This window comes from Culex pipiens, chromosome 2 (assembly GCF_016801865.2).
Source record: "Culex pipiens pallens isolate TS chromosome 2, TS_CPP_V2, whole genome shotgun sequence".
Classification (NCBI taxonomy): domain Eukaryota; kingdom Metazoa; phylum Arthropoda; class Insecta; order Diptera; family Culicidae; genus Culex; species Culex pipiens.
The window spans coordinates 223,679,926-223,695,630 of record NC_068938.1 but is presented as its reverse complement, the minus strand read 5'-3'; the positions used below and the strand labels follow the sequence as shown (position 1 = coordinate 223,695,630).

General features: G+C 41.2%; 2 protein-coding genes across 3 annotated transcripts in view; one reads left to right on the top strand and one right to left on the bottom strand.

The window, feature by feature from the left end:
• LOC120428250 (zinc finger protein 423 homolog) overlaps positions 1–15,705 on the bottom strand; it is a 110,877-nt gene that overhangs the window by 1,273 nt on the left and 93,899 nt on the right. For both annotated transcript variants that reach the window (XM_039593238.2, XM_039593240.2), the window contains 6 exons: positions 12,012–12,358; positions 2,944–3,086; positions 1,529–2,875; positions 1,349–1,468; positions 454–1,281; positions 32–391 (listed from right to left, as the gene is read on the bottom strand). In XM_039593238.2, the coding sequence (XP_039449172.1) occupies positions 32–391; positions 454–1,281; positions 1,349–1,468; positions 1,529–2,875; positions 2,944–3,086; positions 12,012–12,358 (3,145 nt within the window). The remainder of the gene's footprint in view (positions 1–31; positions 392–453; positions 1,282–1,348; positions 1,469–1,528; positions 2,876–2,943; positions 3,087–12,011; positions 12,359–15,705) is intronic.
• On the top strand, positions 11,471–12,048 carry LOC120428252 (uncharacterized). Its single transcript, XM_039593242.2, has 2 exons — positions 11,471–11,844; positions 11,911–12,048. Exons 1-2 carry the CDS (start codon positions 11,641–11,643, stop codon positions 12,031–12,033), a joined length of 327 nt encoding a protein of 108 aa, XP_039449176.1. The 5' UTR covers positions 11,471–11,640; the 3' UTR covers positions 12,034–12,048.

Genomic DNA, 15,705 nt, shown 5'->3' with positions numbered 1-15,705 from the left:
AAGTTTGAGGGGATTTTGGGTGGAATCTTACTTTGCATGCAAGCTAATCTCAAACTCAGAGTTGAGCGTCTGGCGACAGCAGATGCACTGGATCGGAAAGCGTTCCTGCTCTTGACCGGAACTCGTTCCGTTGGATTCGTTCTTCCCCGTTGACGACGTCGAGGAAGTCGCCGACGCCGGTTGAATGTGCTGGGAGAGGTGGGCCTTGAAGCTGTGCACATCGGGCAGAGTCGTTGGACAGTGCGAGCATCGGCCGGAGGCGCCCACCTTGCAGTGGGTCAGCTTGTGTTCCGCCAGGACCGCTGGCGACGGGAAGATTTCGTCGCAGATCAGACACTTGTGCTTGCCGCCGGTGTTGTGAGCGATTTTCATGTGGTTCTCCAGCTCGTTTCTGTAAGTTAGGAATAATATTGATAATTTGAACTGTTTTTCTTTTGCTGACAAAAGTCTTACCTTGACCGGAAGTCCCCGCTGCAGTAAGCACACCGCAGACTCACCCCAGTCTTGAGGTTGTGCACGATCTTACGGTGCGTCTGGACCTCGTTCTCGGTGCTAAAGTCCGTTCGCTCGCAGATTCCACAGCTGTAGTAGTTTACGGTGTTGTTCTTGGTGTTGGAGGAAGTCGCCTTTTCCGGTGCTGCAACGGCGGAAGCGCTTCCGTTGTTGCTGTTGGCTGTCGAACCACTGCCGGAACCGGACGAGTTGAGTCCGTAGCGGTGCAGCAAAGCCGTTGGTGAGTAGATCTGGGGAGATTTGTTGGTCGTCGCGGGGGCAGCGTTGGCGGCGGTTTGGCCCGATTGGGATGCGGGATTGTGATCCGGCGAGTAGAGACCGTTCATGGCCGCCGAACGCTGCTGGTTGTACAGGTTCAAAAGAGCCGCTTTGGACTGTTGGGAGTTGTTGTTGTTGTTGTTGTTGGGACTGACGAAGCCCTTCTTGGACTGGTCCAGGTAGCGCTGGGCGTGGGACTTGTTGAGGCTGTCGTAGAAGCCGTGCAGGAAGTTGGGATGTTTGATCGGGTTGAGCGTGTCCACGTGCAGCGGGTTGTAGAACTTGTTGGCGGCGTACAGATTTTGCCAGTTGGCGGCCGCTGCTGCCGCGGCCATTTGTCCGTGCAGCTGGAGATAGTCCAGGTTGGTGCTGTTTGTGGGTTGGTTGTTGACCGTGGTGCTTGAAGCTCCCGCGGCAGCCGCGTTCGAGATTTCCTTCTGGCTGTGGTGGGTTTGCATGTGACGGTCCAGCAGGAACTCGACGTGGAACGATTCCGGGCAGGCGGGACATCTGGGAGGGTAAAATTGGGTAAATTTTAAGAACGAAAGCAAGGGAGAGATGGTTTTGTCTAACTCACTTGAACTTGCGAGCGTGGGCTGCCAGATGGAACTGCATTTCCAGCTCGGAAGTGCACACGACGCGGCAGAAGACGCACTGAACCGCACCGGAAGTGATGTGACGCGTCCGGATGTGATGTCTACAAAAGAAAGAATCGTTAGTAGGATGTAGCAAGATCAGATCATGCAAAAGAACTAACCTAAAGTCCCGTTCGGCGCGGAACACCTCGGCGCAAGCAGAACACCGGTACAGCTTGACCTCGTTCGAGTGGGCCACGGCAAAGTGGACCTGGATGGTGACCTTGGTGTCGAAGGTTTCGCCGCACAGCACGCACTTGTACAGGACCTGGGTGTGCGAGTCGTACAGATGTTTGTGCAGTTCTTCGGCCTTGGCGAACGACTTGCTGCAGGTGGGTTCGCACTGGTACTCCGCTCCGGCCACCAGGTAGTGCCCGGTGACGTGCTTTTCGTGTTCCTGCTGGTCGGCCAGGGTGGCGCCGCACTGTTGACACACGAACGAGGACGCCGTTGAGCCCTGCTCGAGGTGAGCTTTCAGATGGGTTCGGAAGGACTCGAAATCGGGCAGGGCGGCGTTGCACTGGTTGCAGAGATATGCGCCCGGAGCGGTTGATAGGTTCGACACTGGGGTGGTGTCTTTTTCCGCTTCGCGGGTTATATCTCGACTTGAGGAGGACGAGGTCGAATGGTTCTCGTGCTCCAGCTTGAGTCGCTTCATGCGCGGTTGACTCAGGTCGGTTGGAGCGAGCTGTTCCTGGTGATCGGCAGCGTCCTGGGAGTTGTCGTTTTCATCCTTTTTTTCCTGTTTGATGACCTTGGGTTCTATTGGTGGTGGTGAAGCTGCGGTCGTCTCTTCGTTGCCGTTTTCATCCCGGATGCTTTTCTCACTGCTGGGACGTTCATTTTTAACCTCCGCGTTCGGCTCGTGTTTGTCTTCGAGGAAGGCTGACGATCCGTAGAACGAGGTGTACGTGTTCATGAGGTTCTTGTTGAACTGTTCCAGATAGCTCTTTGGGCTGTTGATCCGGTCCAGATGGGTTGTCTTGAGATGGTTGAACATCATCGGAACAGTGGGGAACTTCATGGTGCAAAACTCGCAGGATATTGGCGGATACGAAAGGAGGGCATCCGGCGAGGTCGGCATTCGATGGAAATTGTTCTCGTTCAGCAGTAGATTACTGTGCATGGTTTGTACGTGAGCTCCCAGCTGCTCCAGGTTTGCGAAATCTGTTCGCGTGCAGTAGATGCAAGTGAGTTCACCAGATTTGAGCAACTTGGAGCGATTGATCATCATCAGGTTCTGTTCGTACGGCGAAAATTTCCGCTTGGGATTCGACGCACTGCTCGACAGCGAACTGGTTGACCGAGGACTGTACGTCAGGTTTGGACTCCCGGTCAGCGCAATCTGCTTCTTATGGTTCTGCATGTGACTGGTCAGGGCCGCCGCCGTATTGTAGCCCCGATTACAGATCGTACACTGGAAAGGTTTCTGGTTGTCGTGCGTCTTCATGTGGATCTTCAGGTGATCACTACGGGAGAGAAACAAAAAGAGTTGAACGTTAATACCTTCTACGACCTCCCACCTAAACCTCCTTACCTTCTGGAGAATGCCGCCTCGCAGTGAGGGCACCGGTATCGCCGATCTCCCGTATGCAGCTTGGTATGACGATCCCGTGACCTCTTGTGTTTGAACAAACGAGCGCAGTATTCACACTTGAATGGCATATGTTCGGTATGGCTCTGCAGGGAAAGAAAGAGATTTAAAAGAACGAAAATGAGCAAACTTCTAACCAAAAGGTGGTGTCGTCTTCCCCCGAGGGAGCGCGTGCGGTAGCGTGGAGAAAATTGAATAAATCAACCATCCCAAGCGCGGAATCGGAGACCCCGGGATTTCGCAAAGGCGGCGCAAAGGAACGTCACCATAAATAAGGAGACAGCAGAAGCAAGAAAAAAACAAAACTTGAATCGGACACAGAAATATTGAAACATTCCACGAGCGCCGCGATCTGCGGCGTGAGAGTTCATGGTGGTGGTCCCCGGTGTGGAAATAATCGTTATAAAAATTATGAAAACGGTAATCGGGAATCGCGAACCGCGAAATAGGTGAAATAGTTGCAGTCCGGCCACGGACCCGTCATAAACGCCCGGGGCGGTAGAATATTTATTTATGCGCTCGCTCGCTCGCCTGCTACGACGGCCACTCTTCCACAAATCAAAATTCTTTTTGACAGAAAAATAAGTGCCAAAGAATGTCGTCATCTTCACGACACGTTATCTCATTGTTGGGATCTCTTTCTTTTCGAGGCTTCAAAGGCGCGCGCGTTCGATGCTGCTGCTGGTCTGTCCAGGCAGGATGTGTTTCGTTCGATGTCACCAACCGTCGATGGGCAGAATTATGACGACCAAGGGAGACTTGTTTTGGGGCCGCATTGTTGGCGTGCCTTGGTGGAGCTGATTTTTAATATTTTTTTTCTTCTTCAAATTTTGCACTTGTTGAAAATTATACTTTACTCTTGCGAGAAATTTTGAAATAAAACTAGACAGATATTGGCATATTGACCGTCATCTAGGATTACATAATCCCAAATCATTTTTGTTTATTTTTGATATCGTATTTAGGATCAACGACATAAAACGAAAAAAAAAACGAACAAAACTGTTTCTAACTAAAAACTTATTGAAAGTATAAAAAAACCATCACTGCTTTTAAACTGACTCAGATTACTGGAGATTTAACAACTCCGACTTCAACTTCCAGAAGAGCCGACCCCACTGACTCCTACGGCAACAACAACTTCCTGAAAATCAACTTCAACAAATTCTAATGCTGATGTTTTTTTTTGTTAAGGTCCAATAAGGCTGGTACAAATTTTATTTAAAGTTTTTGTCCCCCCCCCCCCCCCTTCAAAGTTGGCCCGAAAAATCAGGGGGCAAAAAAATATTTTTTCAAAAAACTTCAATATTTTTATGAAAATTTAAGTGCAATTAGTTAAAATCAATTTAAAATGAATTCCCCTGCGTTTAGAATCATTTTTAGCATGTTTGGGTTGATTTAAAAATCTTTTGAATTTTTGAAAATTTTCGATGTCTTTTATCGCTAAATTTTTTTTTTCGCTAAAACTTTGTTTTCGTCAAATTTTACTTTTTTGAAAACTTTTATTGCAAAACAACTGAACTAGTGTAAAATACATTTTAAAACACTTTCTTTGTATTGTTGATTGGGATGTACCATTAGTTCCATATACAATTTTCGAAATATGTTTATTGAAAAGATCAGAAAATTTCGCAGAAGTTTCATTTTTCCACATTAAAAACTGGACGAATAGTTTACAAGATTTCGTCAGTACAGGCTAATTAGGTGGCACTTGGATAAAATCATCGATTCGAATTCTTTGTTAGGCTGTATATCAGAAACTAATTTCCCCATTTTCAATGTTCAAGAGAGAAAATTGAAGGGTGTTTTCTCAGCTTTTCAAAAGGGCTTCTCTTTCAAGAAGTATTTTTAAAATGCAAAAACAAAACGTAAAGAAATCGACAAATTTTACCTAAAAGAAGCTATAACTGGAAAACTGTACATTTTTTCAAAACAAACTATTAAGTACTTTTCCATTGTAAATTCGATTTCGATTTAATAAATGATATTTAAATATTTTTTTTCAGATGATGTCTTTTTCAGTCATCGCAAACAAATAAAAAAAATTAAATACGTAGTTTGGGAATTTTATTTCTTATCACTAAAAGTTCCACTGATTTGTTCCTAAAATTTCTAATCCTAACATTCAACTTTCGCCGAACACACAAAATTTATCACAAAACCCTTTCTCAAGACACAGAATTTCATACATTTTGTATGACCAGCTCCCAAAATTGTACGTCAAAATTGCAAAATTTTGGAGAACAACTCCCCTGATTCAAGGCGGATTCAAAAACACTCAAAAAGCAAGAAATTAAATTTTGTTTAAAAAGAATATCCAGATTTCTGGTTTGCTTAAAAAAATGCAGATGGTTATGTTACAGACATGACCAGTATGACAAAGAACATTGCCGTAAAAATATCTGAAAAATCTTTAAAATATGAATTGTGAGCGATTTAGAGTCTGTTGCAGAGACAAATTTAATAAAAGGCACCAACAATCACGAGTGTTCCTTGATCAATCAACGCACGGGAATTGTCGAACTTCTCCAAGTATATTGAAAAGATCTTTGAAGTAGAGATAGACCCAGTTGGGTTGACCAACTAGTTCTTACTGGTCCTTCGAGAAGCTCTTCCATCCCAACTAATGATGAAGTGCTGCCGAGTTGCCCACACCACTTTGATTACTCTATTATGACCATTTCGAGCCCGGTGGCCACAACGACTACCTATTCCGCGTATAGATCGACGACAAGCGCGGAATGTCGAAAATTTGTATTGTCTCACCAGCGGGCGCGAGGGAATGCGCCCGCGGCCAAAATAGGGATAATTGCAATTATGACTGCCCCTTTGCCCGTGTGGTTTCTGCTCATAATTCTTGGCCTTTTGAATCTCGAGTGAGCGCGAGCGCGTTCGCAAATGAACTGCTCATAACGTGAATGAATTTATAAAGAGACTCTTGCGAGAGCTCCAAGGTACCCAGGAGCGCGGGTTGTGCCATTTTCCTGGAAGTGCAACGGCAGACTAGTTCCTTGGAGACAGGTTCGCTGAAAAGGTGAACAGAAAAAAAACTAGCTCCAACTGCCTTGAAAGTTACTGACCAAAGGGTGAGGACAAGAGCGAGTTTCCAGAAGTGAGGCAAAAACTTCAAAACAATGCCTAATAAAGAAATTATTCAGAGGAAGATGCTTTCTCTTGGACAAGATTTGTCTTGACATAATGTGCTGCGGCGGCGGCGGCGGACGCGTCGTCCAGAAACAAGAACCACAAACGAAACGACCCATTGCGACAGCTTTTCCTCGCAAGACTTTTGACTGGTTTCGTTTTCCACCGAAATCTGCACCAGTAGGCTGTGGAGACGACGCGGCACAGGCAGCAAGCCATGCCTGCACATGAGATCCGGCCAGAAGTCACAACCTTTGACATCAAACGAGAGGAGAAACATGGCTTAACGATGTTGTCGTAGCCTGCTTTGTGCCCCGCAGGCATGCTTCGGTTATGCTTGCTGCTGCTTGGTGATGGTTTAATTGTCTCACCTCCAGTCGGCTCTGGGGTCTGCGGTGTTGTTTGGAGACTTCTTGCATCACCTTCTTGAATGTGAGCATCTTCTATTCTATCTTGTGGTGTCTGCTGGCATAAGAGAGGGTTGACTTCTTCTGTGTTTCTGTTTGTACGATTATGTTGAACTTTCTTAGAAAAGTTTACAAACAATTCGGCTGAAGTAAGGAGAACGAGAGGTTCCAGATGCGGTGTACCTTGGACATGTCTTCTTTATCTTTAGAACGAGAGTTGAGAATTGCTAAAGAAGGGTGATTTGAGTACTCCAAGTCTTGTTGCAAATCAATTCACTCTGTTGAATTACTTACAGCATGTAGGCAAATTTGTGTTGTACACGTGTTGTTTGAGCAAGGATAATCTTCGCCAATCAATCAGCTTTTATTATTTGTGCTTAAAAAAGTCAGGAAATTTCAAGGCAAGTTAACAACAACAAGTTGTCCAATGTCTATACTATTCGCAACCAATAAAAAATATCCAAATATTTTGCATAATCATGGAAAAAATAGACGTCTCATTTAGTCCCAAATGAGTTTAGCATAACTGTCATCATCATTAAAGCATTTTGTGATACTTTTTGCTTATTTTTTAAATTGGGTACTAAAGCCCTATGCCAATTTTTATGTACAACTGTAAAAAACACGATTAAAAACCATTTCTGATAACATTTTTTCATTTTAATGCAAAAAAAAAAATTGACTAGACAACATTTTTTCGATGGATCAACTATGGTCCCCTTGGTACGAGCTGTCAAGTAGGAGCTTTTCTGTCAAGAAGGACCGCGAGGTTAATTTTTCAAAATTGATTTAAAAATCCATTTTAAACTCTTTGTTGTCGTACAAAGGGTCATTGTTCTCAGAAAAATAAGCTTTATCACTGTGGACAATAATATCAGCAATCTAAGCTTCATTTTAGGACCCAAATTGAGCTAAAATTAGAAGTAACTTCTAATTTGTAAAAAAACTCACTCCAAAATGCTGTTTAATTTTTGACAACATTTTTTTCCCTCTGATTTTTTGGAGACTTTTTGAAAAGAGGTTTAGAAGAAGCTTAAATATTGATGTAAGTTATTAAATTATGAGACTGAAAAATATGAAGCAGATAGAAATCTGCTCTCAATCGACGGACTAGAAAATATTATTTTCTGCAACAAAAAAGCTAAACTCGACAACCCAACGCAGAGTTAGACAAAGACGACGAGTGCTGGAAAAATCGAGTTCTACAACTTTTTTTTGCAATTGAACGTAAAAAAACTTTTAAATACGATTTTCAAGTGGAACGTTTGTTTCTTTTCCGTTTCAGGCGTCCGTGTTTTTGTTCCAACTCAAAAACCAAAACAGTGTTAAAAAGAATTTTTTTGTAGTAGAATAAAAAAAATCTTTTTTCTTTTCTCATAAAACATAAAAAATGTTTTTGATTTTATTTTATTCATCTGGAGAGTATTATGGAATCATCGGATTTACATGGTTCATATCGCTCTTCAAAGCTGATTAACACAATTTCATGCTGCGTCTTCATCGATTCCTTAAGGTGCCCCAATCCCCGGCCGGAGGCACGTTGCTCTATATGGCAAAACCAATAACAAGGTACTAATTAAATCGCGCACTAGTCACCAGAGAGACAGAGGTGTTAATGCCATAAAAGAGACTTCACACGAATGAGCGATCGATCGAAAGGTGCGCGATCGCGAGTTGATCAATTAAAACATAAATCATATTCGAGTGACGTGACGAGTTCTCCAACAGCCAGCCAACCAACGCAACGGAGTGCTGATCAATCGCGCTATTGGTGAACGGTGTCGAGAGCCAACACAACGAACATGGCCTCTCGCCATAAATCGAGCGAGCGGCGGAGATCGAAGAATGATCGCTCTTGTACTCTTTGCTGCCATATTACTATGCTAATGAGATGGTTCGCGTTGGCTTGAGAGCAGAAACGAGACGACAACACTGGTAGAATGCTGGGCCCGTAATCGTTGGCCTCTCATTTCTTCTCTTTTGTATGTGTACCCACTTTGGAAAGGCGCAAAAGATGGATGCGATATGCTTTGTCGGAGAAGAATGCACCTTCCGATGACGCTCCAAACTGGTACAGAATCACAACGATTTCGCCGCAACAACGGGTACAGAAAAATTGTGCTGTGCTCTGCAATATTTATGAACACATCAAACCAAATTGCTGCTTCCCTCCGTACCTGACAGGAAAGCGTAATTCGAAGGTTGAGTGACTGCGAAGTCTTAGAACTTTACTTCAAAACTGTTCAAACTTTGTTGCACAAATCAGCGTAGAAAACTATCTTCTTCTAAGAAAAACGTTATCACAGTTCACTTTCGCAAAAAGTGCGCAATTATTTTACAAGATGACGTTCCGGTTTTAAACTATTTGCACCGACTTGTAGTAGGCATTGCTCGCAGGACGGTAGATAAGGAGAAAGAAAAAAACGGCACTGCTGTCGATCCACTTCCCATGACCGGCGGTGGCGCGGGTCACTTTGATTTCACCAATGAGCAATTATCGGACACCATTAAGTCAGTCGATTAAAATTGCTATTTCTCCGCTGCTGATGCTCATGTTTTGTCGCCGGCGCACCTCGTGGACGCCGTTGCACCTCACCTTGGCAATCTTTCCGTGGGGATTTTCTCCAGATAATGGGGTTGAACGGTTTTTTTTTATCAACAAGAAGTTTCAGATTGATGAAAGCATTGTAAATAATTTAAATTTTAAGCATACAAATAAAGTATAAACCAAACTTTTGCGCAAAATAGTGTATAGACTTTTCGTCTAAAAAGAAAAACAATGGAATTTCGTGGACTTACGGTATAACCTTATTTGCCAATCGCAGTTTTTATCAAAGTTTTACCATTTTTCTACACCAAACATTCAAAGCCGTTAACTTTTGCTCTGTTTGCCAACAAACGGCACTATTTGGACTCAATTTTGACATACAGTCCAGACTCGATTATCCGAAGCTTCGATTTTCAGAAGTTTCGATTATCCGAAGGTTTGTATGGGACATCGGATGATCGAAAAAAATGTTTTGTTTCGTATTATTTCATTTTCTTACTTTAAACATCAAATTTGAGTTCTGTGACCCTAAAATTGTACATTTTTTTTTTGCATTTAAACAAAAATAATATATCCGCCATCTTGGATTTAAAAGTTCTTAATTATTTTAGAGTAGTTTAAGCTCGAAAATCAAAAATAAGCCTTCGGATAATCGAGTCTGGACTGTATTCGGGATTCTCTGAAAGTCCACGTAAGTTTGAAGTATTGGAGTTTTAAATTTGATTGGATGATTTGCCATTTAGAATGAATCTTAATTGGAATATGTTTTTACAATTATTCGGATAAGGGGTGAAACTGCTATTCGCCTACTTGATACATCCTTACTAGATTATATTATCAAAACAACCTATCCCTAATGAGTTTCCTATGCAGATAGGACCTTTTGAAAGTTGAATCTAGATTTGACGTAGTGATCATAGAGTAAACGAAATCTTTAATTGATTTTTTAATGTTCTTTTAATCTTTTTTCAATCACATTTTCAACTCAACTAGTTCGAAATTACCCAAAAAAATCCGAATGTGTCGAAATTTAGTCCAAAAGTGCTGTTGGCCTCGTGGCAAAAGTTAAAAGTGTTGAAAGTTTGTTACGATACGAACTCTAGAACACACCAAGCAAAATCTGCCAAAACATCCTCTAAAAAGTTTAGGGAGTCCAATTTTTCCGGGTTTTAAGTTTCCCGGGAAACGGGAAAAATATTTTTGAAGTCCCGCGAATTCCCGGGATCTCGGGATTTTTTTTTAAACAGTCATAACATCTATATTTTTATTTTTATTTGTTATGTTTTCAAGCTTAAAGTCATAGAATCAGCTCAATTATATTAATTTGTGATAATCTACATTTCAATCTAAACATAGACAATAGCTTTTAAATAAAAAAAAAAAAAAACAAAAAAATGAAATAACAAGCCCTAATTTCAACATTTGAATGGAAAAAGTTTTTCAAAATGCATAATACACCTGCCCAAATGTTTTGCAATTATTGGTTTCCAAAATATTTAAGTATCAACGAGATTTTTTTTTGTCCGAAAAAAAAAAACTTTTCGCGGTACTGTATATCGAAATTTCACAAAAATTCTAAATATTTTCAATTGATCCGAAACATGCTTCATAAAATTTTAAACCCAGGAAAATGCATTTTAAATTGTTTTCAGTCGATTGCACCTATATTTTCATTAAAATTTTGAAGTATTTTTGCCCCCTGATTTTTCGGGCTGATTTTGAAGGGGGGGGGGGGGGCGCCATAATCTTTGGAAAATATTTGCAACGGCCTAAGATAAAAATATTATTATGTTTTTCATATAAAAGCTAAAAAGCTTTTGATTTTTGCTTTTTTTCAAATATTCATAATTAAAAACCAGGCATCGTCATGGACACCGGAGGTCTGTGAGTCTTCTCCCCAAATTTCAGTCAATTGGTACATCCTATCTTGAGAAAACAAATGTTCACAAATTTTGACAGTTTGCTTTGCGCATGGCAATATTTTGTGCTTAAATTGTCTCTTACTCATATTAATAATGAAATATCTTCATGAAACTTTCATTACTGATCATCTTTCAAGTGAATTTAATAAGTTTTCAGTTATTGTAAGTTGTATTGTGATTGTGTCTTGCAGACATTTTCAAATTTTAAATTATTTTTTTCTGTAGCTGGTATTTTTTGTTTTACAAAACAGTTTATTAAAATGAAATCGTACAAAAACACACACAAAAATGTTATAATACAAAAAACATTGATAACATCATCAAAATCGTCCCATTGTACCCCACTGCCGGTCAGTAGCTAGGAGAAACAATTATCCGCCGATCGGCTACGGAACGGCTTCAAACTGAACCTCGTGCGTACACTTACATACACAATTACACAAACACACGCGACATTCGCCCGCCCGAGGGCTTTAGTGTAAAACATCGAGATTGATCCGCGATATCACACGTTTCGCGACACTCACCGCCAACTTCGATCCTTTGACTTTTAGTACCAAAGAGTGAAGCAGGAAAAAAGAGATACACGGCCGATAAAAATAGCAGGCTTGCGAGTGACATGGCAGCAGCAGTTTGTGGGGACTTATTAAACAACAATCATCATACGAGGGGGAGGGGAGGGGGAAGCGATTATCGACCAGTCAATCAATCAACAAATCGCCCGATCCGCAACGGTTGCTTGGATGGCTTGTTGGTGCCCAAGAGTTGCAATTATCGTATCCCAGTTGGCCTAGGCCGACTTTTGCACAATCACAATCGAAAGGTGAGTGAGGGTTAATTAAACGCATCGATCTAATTATCTGTAATTTCCGAATGTTTTCGTAAATAGTTGCAAGCATGGTCGCAATTACCCCAGGGTCCTCAGACGCAGACATGGCATGGATTCGATAGGCGCAAATCTCCGACGATCCGCCAACGGTCAACACTCACCTGTTCGTGCTTCTTCAGGTAGCCGAGCCGGGGAAACGTTTTATCACAAAACTGACACCGATAAGTGCCGTCATTATTCTTGCTGTGGCTGTTTGTGTGATTGTTATTTTTAATTATTTTATTATTATTGTCGGCGGAGGACCGATGGTGGTGGTGATGGTGCCGTCGGTGCTGATGGCCACCACGTTTGTCCTGTCCAGCCGGTGCCTGCTCGGAATCTGCTGTGCCTCCGTTGGCCGATCCGGGTTGATGATGATGGTCGCCGTCGTTGGTTATCGAGTTCGGCGTCGTCATGCCATCCGATATCGACGGCGAAAAGCTGGACGACGTGTGCGACGAGTAGAGTTCTGTTTCGGAAAGGGGAGAGAGAAGGAATAAAAAGGAAGTCATAATTAGATTGATGACGATAATCAGGTAATGGATTGTTTATGATGGCAAATTTATATTGATGTGAGCGCGAGATGCTTCATTTCGTTTCACCTTTTTTCCTCTTCTTTGCTGGTGTGGCCAAAAGGGGGAAAGCACGGATATGTAGATTTGTTGATCCTTTTTATTATCTTGCTCATTTGGAGTGGATATAAGGGGATATAAGAAGGCAAAAAATCGCTGCTCTAAGCGTATGAAGAAATATACATTTGCATCAATCACAATTTGTGGTGGATTTGGCGTGATGCATGCCGCAGTGTTTTTTTTTGCTCGTTTTGGCAAATCAGTTTTTTTGCGAAGTGATAATAAGGATAGCCTTTGCGAAATGGTAGAGGTGATTCAGAAAGCTTCAGCATTTCTCATGTCATTTAACAAGGATGATTGTTATGAATGAGTGATTTTTTTGATAGCATATTGGAGTGCTCATTTATTCATGATGAAATAATAATTTGAGGCCATGGCGCTCTTGGAGAAGCGCCAGTTAGACGCCCCTACCAAATTCTCCAACATTTTTTTCAACATGTTAATTTATTTGTTTTTCTTGCGATATTAAAAAAATATTTCATAGATAAATCATTCTAAACATTCAAACACATTTGATACCGTTTTATGATAACAATGTTTTTAACGTATTTCATCATATTTTAGGTACTCAAGTACTTTGAAGTACTCAATGAAATTGGATAAATCTAGGGTAAATAGATAGATGGATAGATTTTTAATGGATTGCATAAGCAGATAAGAAAAGAACTTTCCTGGATTTATAAAATGTTTGAAAATAATAAAATGATGCCACTCCAAATTGAAAATAAAATGTAATACGTAGGTGCACAGAATAAAAGTAACATTTTTAACCTGCAACGGTAAAAAATATGAAAAAATGAATTGACTTGCCATGGTCTTAACATGTCAATAAAAAAAGTGTTGGAAAATGCATTATACATTAGTACAGTTGTTTTACAAATACTCGTTTTCAATCAACCTAAGCTTTGAAGAAAAAAAATATATTTGTGGTATTAATTCAAATTATTTTTAACTTTTTCAATCATGCTCGAATTGATTGGAAATTGCATTTAAAATTGTTTTCAGTTGATCGCGCGTCTAATTTTATTGAAATTTTGTTTTTTTTTTTAAAAGAATATGCCCCCTCTAGGTACGGCGCTGAATTCAAACCATTCTAACGTCATAAATATTTATTATGCTTCCAGAGTAATCTTTTTTTCAATCAAAAATCATAATTTGGTATAAGCTAAAAGTACCCCGTTTTATTGAAATACAAAAAAAAACATTATACAATTTAAACTAAACACAACATATTTCAATGTCAATTCAACAAAAAAAATGAAATAAAAATACCATATTTATTTTATTTGTTTCATTTAGCATTGTTTTTCAAACCACTTAATTAATACACAATTCCCTCAGAAGCCCTCGCACGTGCCACATCACGGCTGCTTCAACAATGTATTCGCTCCCCTTGATCTCGCACGCGCGCTAACCCTGGCAAACCATAACACCAAATTTGAATACGATTACCGCTAATTGTACCGAGAGGAAACACCAATTAAAAGCACACTTCCTCAATATCGTCGTCGTCGTCGCCGGAGCCGGTGCCAATCCAACAAGTTGTGCGCCTCAGCTCTCACACACAAACACATCACATCACATGGCACTTTTGTGCCTTCTAATCGGAGGAGTGAAAGACCAAAGGCAAAAGGCAAGCGCAACAGAAGCTCATTTGAAACATAGAGTTTTCCCTCCTCTCTACCCATCATCACTCATTTAACTGTGCTGTTGGTCAAACGAATGCGCCTCTTCAAACGAGCGTGACCAGCGAGAGCAATTATGACATTAGTTTAATATCAAGATTAAGACGATATTTCACACTTGGAGACGGAGGGATGGGCAAGTCACCATCGTGCTGCACTGCGGGATAATTTTTAAATAACTTTTTTTTAATAACTTGCTAAAATCCATCAAAAAATTACAACAAAAAAAGTGTGATGACATTGTTTTGCCCTATATGACCCACTATGCGGCAGATAAATCCGTGAGTGGCCAAACGGAAGAAGCCGGACTGACCTTTGGCTTGTCCCCTCGTCGCCGCACCTCTGAAGAAGGGACAGAGTCACAGTCCCGTTCCGATGGCAAAGTGATAAAAAAGAAGACGATGAATTAAATACTCCACATCCTTATTAGCGCACTTGACTTGACTTTAGCCCCAGCTGGGCGAGTGTTTGTTTGCACACGCTCTTTCTTTCTTTCTCTCTGGGGACAGCCGCCGGACCGTACTCCCTCGGCCCGACCGCGGCCAATTAAATTAGAAGCGATTTTATTAATTCATTTACGCGTGCCGAGTGGCGCGACCGGAAGTGGGCTTTTTCGCATTTCGTCGTCTCCCACTATACAATGAGGAGCGGTAATGGACCCTCTTTCTCTCCATGGCCCTATCATCATCATGCTCATCCTCGTCGTTGACTCTCCCATTATCGCTTATCCTGCACTAAATCTTAGCCTGGGCTGGCAGGCGCGTGTGGCGTTTTCGAGATTAAAAACGATTTTAATTGATTCTAATGGGGTCGTTTTTCCTTGTTGTGTTTGGACCGTGCGACGAAGCCATCACCGTTGATTGGAACATCCTGACCGCACCGTGAGCGCTTGTGATAATGATCATGTTGGGACGTTTTTCACCTTGAATGTTGGCATTTTGATTTTGAGCATTCTGATTTTTCTTAAATAGAGCAGATGAATCTCTTCGCACTCTTCGACAAAGTTCTTCCTCGAAATACGAAATACATATATAACTTTACCTGATTTTTAGGATTAAATCTAATTCAAAATAAAAAAAATATTGCATTTTTTAAAGGTCTTTACACTTTCCCTCCGTCGTAAAATTTCTTACTTTTCCTCTACCAAAAATAACAGAATGGTATATTAATACCTTTAAATTTGTTTTTAAAGGTTAATATACTTAATGTTTATCGCCAAATAACGGTACCGAAAAGTTGGAGAAACGAAAAGCCCAACTTTTCCCTACCTAAAATAACAGAATGGAAAATTTATACCTTACGGAACTTTTCAACATTAGTATCAAAAAGTAACATTTTTCAATGTTTTTCTGTTTTGAACGGTGAATTTACTACACCCAAAGTCAAGGTCCGAGGGGATAGTCCTCCCGAAAAGAAACGTGAGGAAAGTACTATTTTGCGAGAGTATAGAACTCTCGCGTGTTCATTCGTTCATTGAAACAGTTCATCCTATTGAGTGG